The sequence below is a fragment of the Brachyistius frenatus genome, unplaced genomic scaffold (genome assembly GCF_029030835.1).
Source record: "Brachyistius frenatus isolate BFR_SWC_R1_liver_20210118 unplaced genomic scaffold, ASM2903083v1 Contig_62, whole genome shotgun sequence".
Taxonomy (NCBI): domain Eukaryota; kingdom Metazoa; phylum Chordata; class Actinopteri; family Embiotocidae; genus Brachyistius; species Brachyistius frenatus.
The window spans coordinates 1484086-1494997 of record NW_027210661.1 but is presented as its reverse complement, the minus strand read 5'-3'; the positions used below and the strand labels follow the sequence as shown (position 1 = coordinate 1494997).

The window sequence follows — 10912 nt, the reverse complement described above, 5'->3', positions numbered from 1 at the left end:
TGTGTGTGTGTGTGTGTGTGTGTGTGTGTGTGTGTGTGTGTGTGTGTCCCACAGAGATAACAGCCTGTAAATGTACTGGGGCTGGACTTAGTGACATCACTATTTGAGAGGATCTGAGTGGCCAGGAAAGTCAATTAGAGTTAAACTGAGTTTACCAGCTGGACACTTCGTATTAGGGAAAAAAGTGTGTGTGTGTGTGTGTGTGTGTGTGTGTGTGTGTGTGTGTGTGTGTGTGTGTGTGTGTGTGTGTGTGTGTGTGTGTGTGTGTGTGTGTGTGGTGGAGGTGTGTGTAGAAGAGAGAGAGGAAAGGGGGTGGAGATACAAAAGGGAGGAACAGAGTAGAGAGGAAAGGAGAGACACATAGTAAGGAGGTTTAGGAACTAGAGGGAGTTGCTGCCAGTGATACAGTACAGACAGACAGACACAACTCATTTCTCCTCCTGCAGCGTCCAGCGGCAGCACCCGCCTGTTTCAAACAACCAGTGGAAGTGCAGGCAATAGAGAAAGGGAGTTGCCTACTAGCAGAGGTCAGGCAGGCAGGCAGAGGGGAAGCCGGTGGATGTTTTTAAGAGTTTGCTTATCTGACACTGACAACAGGATGAGAAGCTAAGCGAGGGAGCAGAGAGGCGAGAAAGACATGGAGCAAGCCGCATTACCGACAGTCCATTCACATAGGAGACATAGGAGAGACAGGCACTGGCTGCTCTGAGAGGTAAAAAGAGAGAGAGAGAGAGAGGTAAATAGTCCACTTTGTCCATTCTGTCCAAAGGAGCGGGAGCGGGAGCCGAGGGATCGTAACACTGGAGCTCAAGGATAAACCATGGACTCTGCATACATCCCACCACACCTGGACGTGAGTACAACATCCTTATCCTTCTCTCTCTCTCACACACACACACACACACACACACACACACACACACACACACACACACACACACACACACACACACATACACACATCTGTCTGTCAAGCCACAGGCCACAGGAACTGCACTGCTGAAACCATTAGTCACTCTGGGGAAAAATGCACACACACACTCATGAACATGCATACACTGCTGGCACACGGCATTGCTCAATCAAAATCTTGTCCGGTAAGCAACTTGCCCGAGAATAATGTGCCCATTATGAGTTCAAAGAGCATAACGTAACTCCCCGCCGCTGCAACATACACAGTATGAATGAATCAGTGTTAATGCTCAGCAGCTTTAATGGGAAAAGCAGAGGTGTGTTTTTGTTCTGTATTTCACATCGGTTCAGCTGTCAGACGCACAACGAGAGCAGTCTCTGAGCTTTCGGCAGTCATGGGGTAGATATGTCAGTATTTCCACTGATGCTGTTGCAGCGTTGTGCCTCAGCGGGGCCTCCTGTTAACCACAATGCACTTGTGACACTGAGACCGCCGAGCATCCCAGTCTGAAAGAAAAGAGCCGTGCAAGGATGAAAGAGACGAGCTGCAAACACATGGTGACCCAATGATGCTCGGTTGAAACGACACACAAATGAAACTTCACACAAAATAAAGTGCGTGTGCGCGTGTGTAGATGTGATACCTGCTCAGTCAGTGCAAGAAAGCACCAGGTTCACCCGACTCCTGGATGTCTGCACACACCAAAACTGTCTGTCTGTCTGTCTGTGTGTGTGCGTCTAAGTCTATTTCCAACTGTTCCAACACATTTCCAAACCAGCTCCTCCACAGTTATACGTGTTGGCGTGCGCTTACGTGTGTGTGTGTGTGTGTGTGTGTGTGTGTGTGTGTGTGTGTGTGTGTGTGTGTGTGTGTGTACGTAGCCTGGCTGCTAGCATGTGTTTAACTGCTCTTTGCGTGGACACACGTTTGTGTCTGCGTGTGTGTAGAACAGAAATGGATATTTGACATGTGGGTCATTAGCCTGCTAATCAGTCCAGCTGCAATGAATTAGAGTGCTGTTCTAATAGAGTCCAATAAAACCACACAGCAGCCGACCTGGAATATTGTTCTAATGATTTCATCTGTTCCGCCTCAGAAAGCAGAACCACAACTGCACTCGCAACTGTTTCGGACATTTTTCACATCACCCCCATTATATATTAACTCCACAGCTCAGAGTCATGCATTAATGACTAGTTAAGCATGGGGAGTATGGTGCAGCCATAACCTCACAGTTAATTATACTGACTATGGCATGTATGCTCACTTTATTTGCAACAGCATAAAAGCCCGCTGTGGAAAAAGAGCAGCAGTGAATACAGATGTATCCTCATAACTATTCTCAGGTGTGTATGTGTACACTGTACATCATGTTTTGGCTCATGAGGCTGTCTGACATGACATATTTTCATGTATTTGAGTTAGCTCAGAGCACTAAAACCCTGTGGCATGGGCGCTGCATGTATCATGTTCTAAGAGAATAAGACAGCAGCATAGAAAAATGAGAGCTGGAAGTGGGGTGGGGGGGATCAGGGAGAGTGAGAGGAGGAATTTGGGAAAAGAAACACGGGAAGAACAACAGGAAGGGAAAGTTGAGGGACCAGGCGTAACATGAAGACAGCGGCAGTGGATAAATCAGCCGGCTGCCGTGACACTCAGGCCCCCTGGCCTGGCAACAGTCTGCCGCACTCTTCCGCAAAAACACCATTCATTTAAGACCTAGGAAAAAGGAACAAGATTACAAAAAAAAAAAGGGGGAGAGAGAGGGAACGAAAGACTGAGGAGGAAGAAAGGGAAGAAAGAACATTGAGGCACATGGGAGGCTGAATTATAAGATGGTATGGGAGAAAAAAAGAATGCAGTTACATAGAGTACTGTATGACAACACAGACGACAAGCAAAAGGACAAAGTTCAAGGAATGCAAAGAGGAAGGAGGAAGAGGAAAGGGAGCAGGGTTTGAAATAAACAGATAAAAAGAGAGGCAGAGAGAGAAACGGACGTCAGAGGTTTTAATCAGTGAGTTCAGAAAGACACGGGGCAGACCAGCAACGACACCCGTCTGCCGCATGCCAGGGTCACGCTACTGTCTGCTCGGGAGGTCAAGGCACTTCTAATATGTCTAATAGGCTGAGCTACGTGCATGCACACATGCAGGGAAACGACACTCAATCACAGCCGCTGAACTCTAAACCTTCACCTCACCTCATCCCTGACCCATTCATCGTACAGCTCTCTTACTTTGTCCTCCGAGAACATTTCATTGGTCCATGTTGAGGCCAGATTCATACCAGGGAGGAAAAGATTAAAAAAAAAAAAAAAAAGAAAAAAAAAAGTCGTAACTGGGGGGTTGTGATCATAAAACTGTCAGTTTTTCTGGCAAGCTGGAATGAGTGGACGTTGGTGCGGGTGGCGCCCTGATACACATGACATAAGGATGGTAAATTACCGCTGGATCCTCTTTGTCCTGTTTAAATTATATAGAACCAGTCATAACACAGACACCCGGGGAGAAGAGAGAGGCCGTATGTGTCAAAGTGATGTAGGGCAAGCTGTCCACAGTTTGCAACCTCTGGCTCTCTCTTCATCTGTGTTTCTCTGCCTCGCTCAGGCTGCAACACACCTTCTGGAGTGACAACTGAACCTTTGTACCTCAGTCCCCTGGGAGGTTTAGTCGGTGAAGAAAGTACAGGAGAGAGGTGGTGTTGTTGTTCTTAATCTGCTTTACAAGCCTCCACAATATAAGGGAGAGGCTGTCCTGTAGAGTGTCTAATCTGTAATTGTCCTCTGCTGCGTTTCCTCAGGTGAAACAGCCCTGGGTGTGGCTGCAATAATTGAATGGATAGCTACCAACAATCCCACGCTTGGAGGTGTCTTACTTTCCCAGGCCTGCCCTTTAAACCACGTACCATAGAACAACACGCACGCATAAGAATGTACACACCTTCACACCCGTGACCTCCTTTTAACCCCTTTTCTGACAGTGTGGTGAGATTAGTGCTCATTACAGCACCATTATGTGTTCACTCAGCCATAAACACCTCAGTTATTTCGCTTTAGAGGGCTTAATTGATTCTCTGTCCCTAAGAGAGATGAGATAAGCGATAGAGGCGAGAATGAGAGATATGTGAGATATGTGAGCACTCGGACAAAAAAGAGATAACAGAAATCTTAGCTAGAAGTACTCTGATAGACAGTGATTCAGATGTCGAAAAAGCATTTGTCCAGTCAGCAGGGGCGACATGGGGTACATGATTCCATTTTACTCTCCTGTGTGGCAGTTGAGTTCATTTGCAGTTCAGATTGTTTTGTTTCTCTCCAGTCAATAGGTTTTACACCTTTGCACTGACCTCTTAACACATCACCTCTACCTCCTCAGGTCAAGAGGGCCGTTACCTTGCTGGTTTCTAATTACTCTCTCTAGTTATTAACACCTGTAGTACAGAGACGCAGGGTGTCAGCAAGGTTGCAGTAGCAATTGCGTGACCCCTGCGTCTGTGCTCGTGTTCCCGCGCTGAGGATAGTCATGGCGGGAGATAAGGTGAGCACTTGTTTGGAGTAAGCTGAATGGAGCTTAACCTTCCCAACACAGCCGAGTGTAGCCATAACAACCCTGTTGTGGGTTTTTCCCAATAATGAACATGAAAGTGATCTTTTTCAATTTCAATAATTTGAACTCATAAATGGGGTGTTTAGGTAACCAACAGAGGTTCAAAAGGACCCAATGTGCAAACCACAGGAGTTGAGCATAGAGTTTCTTTGATGAAGAGACTGATTGTTGGTCAGGGACAGATTGTTGGTAGCATTACATTATCTGAACTCTATTTTCCATCATAAATTTGCTTCTCATTAGAACCCACTGCACCAGATTGACCCTCTTCTGTGCTCTTTCTTTTCATTTTCTGTATGTAAAAAAGGCATTGCATCTCAAACCCAACTTCTACAGTTCATGAGACGATGTGACATTTTTATGCATTAGCAAATTTTAGATCAAGATTCATTATAATCTTTTAAAATAGTTCATTTTAATATTTATTTGAACTGTAATGGCAACATATTGCATATCAGCAAATAGCTCATACTTTTCATACAATTCAAATTGATGTCTTTCCTTTCCTTCTATATCCAGGCAAAGCTCTTCTCTTTCCCTTCTGACAGTTCTTGTCAATCTCTCCAAAACGAGACAAGCTGTCACTTGCTTTGTCCACATTCCTATAGAAGGTATGTCCATATTCTTCAAAGTGCAATTATCCTCCTGGCCTGCAGGAGTCCAAAGTCAAACAGCGATAATTGCTGTAATGTAATGCTTTTGAAGATATTTAATCCAAACATAAACAAATGAGTTTTGCCACCAACAAAATTCTAAATAAATGCAGGATTTAACCCTGAAATCGGACTAAATTCGCTCATCAGCATGAGACAACAAGTACATCTGAACTATAAAGGTTGTCTGAGGTTTCTTTGTATGCGAGTATCAGTGACAACAGCATTCAATCAGATCTGTATGTTCTATTAAGATCTAATATTCGTCCTGAATATACCTGTAAATAAAGGCTAAATTTAATTAGACTTTGAATTAAAAGATTTCTGCCCTCTACACTTACACACAGTCACAGTTATGGAAAGCTGCTGAATGCTTCAATATGAACATTCTCCAGTGATTTGAAAAGGAAGAGAGGAGAAGAAGAAAAAATTGGTTACCCGTCATTGCATCAGGCCTCTACAACTCCATTACGTGTCATTGGAGTCCACGGCCTTTGATTAATGCTAGATGTTTTTGATACACAGCACTATGAGCTCTTTCACACACGAACACGCAGCATGATTAACACACAGAGACGCTTTAATTACTCCACCCGAGGTGTCCTATGAGATCTATGGTCCTCGGGAGTAAGAAGCTTGCCATAAATTAACAAAGAAAAAACAAAGTAGCACTGTTTCTACAGCCAGGAGCAATAAGCATACAACTTCATATGGATATGTAGACAGTAAACTTCTTGAACATATGCCACATGAAGGCTGAAGACTAATGAGAAACTAGTGTGTCCAGGAAGAAGAAGACATGAGCATGATATACAGAGTCCAGGAGCATTTCGTAGGGGCTATCTCTTTTGCAGATTTCTAAACCAATACTTAATACTTTGTCATTATGTCATATGACTTACATTCTTGTACATAAATTTAACACACCTTTCTTCTTTTGTCCACCGCATCACCTGTCCTCCCTATCTCCCTCCAGGTCCACCATGTTCCCTGCTAACCTCCTGCTCCTCATGGTCCTGCTGCTACCTCAAGCCTCGTCTGGTCGCCAGGGTGGAGACACCAGTGAGATCGATCATGGCAGGGTCTCCTCCGCACCCTCCTTGTCAGGCCTGCCATCACTCCTGGATCCCAGTCTGGCTCAGACCATCCAGACTCTCCTCCTGAGCCGGCTCGGCCTGCAGTCTCAGCCAGACCCACGGCCTGGAGTGCCAGCACCCCGGTACCTCCTGGATCTCTACCGCTTCCACCAGCAGCAGTACCATCTGGTGGAGGATCCTTCATTTAGTTTCCCCAGCCAGCACATCCAGCAGGCCAACACTGTACGCAGCTTTCACCACAGCGGTAAGTTTACTGACACATCGAGATGCCATGCCGTCAACCTATTTCTGTGGATGTATAATTGAGCTGACCTTGACCTTTGAACTTTAGTTTCAGGGAGGCTGTTCATTCTGTGGACTTCTTTGAGCAGCCATACATTCAATATATGACAGCCGCAGATGTTTACTGACTCGCCTTTTAATAATCTAAACTCATAAATAAGATTTATTTCTACTCTCTTAGATGAGGAAGTCCTCTTTCAAAACATTTGAGAGCATGCTTAGACACATATATCTCACTCTGATGGGGATTTTGTCCTGGACTCTCTGGAGTCTTTGCCTTGGCCTTCTGATCATGGCTGGGTTACCTGTTAAGGTTCACCAGGACAAACATTTGCTCTTGACCCTCCACAGTTGCCTACACTTTTCCAATAATTCCAGCATATGCAGTGCGGGAATATGAGCATCAAATTAAAGAGTTCTTGAGAATAAACCGGAGTTCTGTAGTGGATTTATTGCCTCTATTCAACACAGTTCATGCTCTTATTATTAGTTGCACATTCATGGTCTAAGACTGGAGATTCCTGTTTGTCAGGACTGTTTGCTCTAAACTGAGAAAGTGACACCCGAACACACCTGGAGTTATTTAATCTAATCTGGAGGGTCATGTCAGAGATAGATTGTGTTTTTCTGTGGCAGTGCAAATGGAATTCATAACAGCTGCCTTCTACAAGAAATGCCAACTAATGAATTGATAATGCACAGACTGATATTAGTTAATATTGAGGTTCAGAGGTGGAAATTCCCAAAGAAATTTGCAGACGCTCAAAAATCCAACAGAAGAAACATTTACCACGTGGAGGGGGTTTTAATTTATTTACTGTTATTTTTAGATAGTGTGATAATTTTCCTGCTTTTGACATCATTCAAGAACCAGGTGGTCCTCAGTTAAATAAAGCGTAAGTCTAAACCCTACTAAACTCCTGCATTCCCTTGTCTCTCCTCCTCTTAGAGCCCTTTGGAGACAGTCCCATAGCAGAGGATCACACGAGAGTGCACATATCCTTCAATATCTCTTCCATCCCTCAGGATGAGAGGGTGCTCTCCGCTGAGCTTCGGCTCCTACGCAGTGACAGAGACTCCCTGGGCCCTGGGCCCCACAGACTAAATCTATACCTCTCTGAACACCATGAGCCTGAGCCCACTCTGCTGGAGACAAGGTTACTCACCACTGGCCTCCACAGCCACAAAGCAAGTGGTTTCTGGGAGGCTTTTAGCCTCAATGCAGAGCTCGTCCACAAGGCCCATGCTGTCAAAGGCAGCCTGGGCTTCGTCCTGGAGGTCAGACCTGAAAACGGCTCCACCTCACTTCCTGAGGAGAGCCTCTCCTCTGCTGCAAGTGAAGAAAAGACAGAGAAACACAAAGAGGGACACCTGAGGGTATGCAGGTCCGTGGGCCAGGACGATCACAGCTGGGCCCAAGAGAGACCCCTCTTGGTGACTTATAGTCATGATGGCCGCGGGGAGCCTTTAGTCAAACATGGCAGGAAAACCCCTGGTAATGTCCAGAGGATGAGAGGGAGGAAAGGGACGAAAAAAGTGGCCAGGAACAGCAGCAAGGGCCGCAATAGAGACCAAACCTGGGAAAAGGCCAAAAAAACGGGGTCTACTGTGCCGGGCTGGGGGGTTGAGAAAGGAGGGGTCAGCTGGAATGAACGTGGAAGGGTGAAAAGAAATGGTGGCCGTGCTGCAAAACTGAAACGCCTTTCCCGTAACAGATGCCGCCGTCACAATCTATATGTAGATTTCAACGACGTGGGCTGGCACAAGTGGATCATTGCACCCAGCGGCTACGATGCCTTCTTCTGCCTCGGAGAGTGTCGCTTTCCTTTGGCCGACCACATGAACTCCTCCAGCCATGCCATGGTGCAAACTCTGGTAAACTCTGTAAACGGAGCAGTGCCCCGGGCCTGCTGCGTCCCCACCTCCCTCAGCCCCATTGCCCTGCTCTACTTGGACCCTCAAGACCGAGTCGTGCTGAAGAATTATCAGGACATGGTGGTGGAGGGCTGCGGCTGTCGGTAGTGGGCTGGACAACTCAAACCCAGAGATGCTCTCACGCGGACGGAGGAGCAGCGTGGAAATAGGAAAAAAACAGAAGCATGAAAAGGCAGATGGTGGGAAGAAGAGACTGTAGCAGCCAGCTAACTGCAAACAGACAGAGAGACTGATAGAGACAAATGTAGCAGCATAAGAAGGATGAGTGGGGAGGAGGGAGATAAGGGAAATTGATATAGCAGCTAAATCATCAGTACCAGGAGCAAGAAAAGACGTCAGACATAGAAAAAAGTAGAAACGAGTGAGAGAAACAAATGGACTCTGACATACAGCAGGATGAATGATTAGACAATGAGGCAGAGAAAAGACACAGGTAAACTGCTATGAATTACTTTTACTTTTCCCCATTTAGCAATGATGCACCTGTATACACCATCAACTGACGCTTTAACATCAATATGGTGTATTTTATGTTTGCCAACCATCTAGCTCCGATAAAGCTGTCTGACTGGCATGTGCACATGTGATCATATACATTTTAAGCTCTGGAGCAGGGTTTGCACAACTCTGTATCTTTCGGATGGACGTACTGATGACTGACACCATTAGCAATATGACGATGGCACCAGTATGGCATCTAAACGTTGTGTGAGTGCTGTTTGTGCCGTATTTTGAACCCAATAAATAGGGTTCATCTGTTTTTATGAAAGCTAATATAATGACAGACCGTCCCTTACAAGCACCCCTACATCGCAACAACAATGCTGAAGAACTATTATGCTATTATTTGAATGTACTACTATCACTATTATTTAAAAAAAGAGACTTTTTTGTAAATTTCTTTTGCAGACGTCAAGAAAATCCAAGTCATGGTTGTCTTGTGATTATAGATAATTCCACTGAATGGCGATTCTAACTTAAAAAACACATTATATATTTAAAATAGCAGCAATATGATGTATTTAATCTTGAAAATATTTAAGATACCTGCACTCAACAGAGCATACAGCAAACTGAAAGCCTGCCGTCCCCATGAAGTATGGTAGCTTTACACATACAAATGTTCAGTGTTTTGAATTAACAGTCTGTGTTACTTCCCACCTCATCATTGCACACATTTTGGTGTACAACACGCACATGATAGAGACATAAGTGGTGTTGCCTTTTAAAAGCTCAACTAACAATTCAATGGAAAGCTCTATGTATTGTAGCTACTGAAGTGTGTAACAACAGGTGTCTCCGCTAGTTGTGTCTGCATGTGTCAAGAATACCAAAAAAAGGAGGACTGATATTAAAACTGGGACTTTCGTGCCTTTCAAACAGGGGCTTTAAAAGTGTTCTCTGCTGAGCTTTGTAAATGTTTTTCAGTGTTGCATTTTTCTCTCTAGATGGAAACATTTAAGCAACAGCTTGTAAAATGTTTGACAATATACCTCTAATAAACAGAGCAAACAGCACAACTGTGAAGTGACGTTTCATTTGCTTCAACCTTCTTTTTTTCTTTTTCCACAGCCCAAATGTATTAAAGGCTTTGCATACATTTTTCTCATGCCAAAGCAAAGGAAGGAAACAAGAACCCAAAACCTCACAAAGAGAGCAAAGATCTTAAGTTTTGTGTATACAATACCCAAATTCACTGTGAATATACGGGTCTGGTCAAACTACATAAGGGAGTCATTTGCAGCCGTTGCATCCTAATGGGTTGCATCCTGGTGTTAAATCTGAAACTATTGGAACGTCCTTTAATCAATCAATGAGGACCACACGCGCTAAAACTCTACCGCCACTGCAACTTCAGCTAGAAAGAAAAACCTAGCATGACTTCACCTTCATCAAACTTAATTTGTGATGTCACAAACCCACACTCATGTCGTATGTCCTCCCTCAACACGGCCCACTTTCCAACCTTTTATGTGGACAAAAACACTAAGCAGTCATTCTATCACAGAGCTAGCAAGCTCCAGGACAGAGGACAACCTGTGATTGGCCTGGCTGTGTGTCACTCAGTAAAGAGTCAACCAATCAGATAAGAGGATCATTGATATCTATGTGCCTTAAAGACACAGATACGAAACAGTCGTTTTTTGATGGAGCTCCGGAGAGAAGCTAAAAGAGGATATGTAAAACTATACTGAAATGTTTTTTGGGAATCAAAACTACAAAAATATATTTTTGTAGATATTAAGACAAATAAAACACTGGAAAAAAATGCTAAATATGGGACCTTTAAGTCCATGTTGCCTGTACTGAAATCTTTGTGTTCGTTCATCTGCAAAACACCTCCTGATGACATAATCTGGAGGAATCCAAGCTCTCTTCCAAACTACAGACTGTTTAATTCCTTGTTTTTTTGTACGTAAATAT

At 44.5% G+C, this 10912-nt stretch overlaps 1 protein-coding gene across 1 annotated transcript; it reads left to right on the top strand.

The window, feature by feature from the left end:
- The first annotated feature begins 261 nt into the window (after positions 1 to 261).
- On the top strand, positions 262 to 10008 carry bmp16 (bone morphogenetic protein 16). Its single transcript, XM_069706390.1, has 3 exons — positions 262 to 853; positions 6151 to 6515; positions 7503 to 10008. Exons 2-3 carry the CDS (start codon positions 6158 to 6160, stop codon positions 8573 to 8575), a joined length of 1431 nt encoding a protein of 476 aa, XP_069562491.1. The 5' UTR covers positions 262 to 853; positions 6151 to 6157; the 3' UTR covers positions 8576 to 10008.
- Positions 10009 to 10912: the final 904 nt, after the last annotated feature.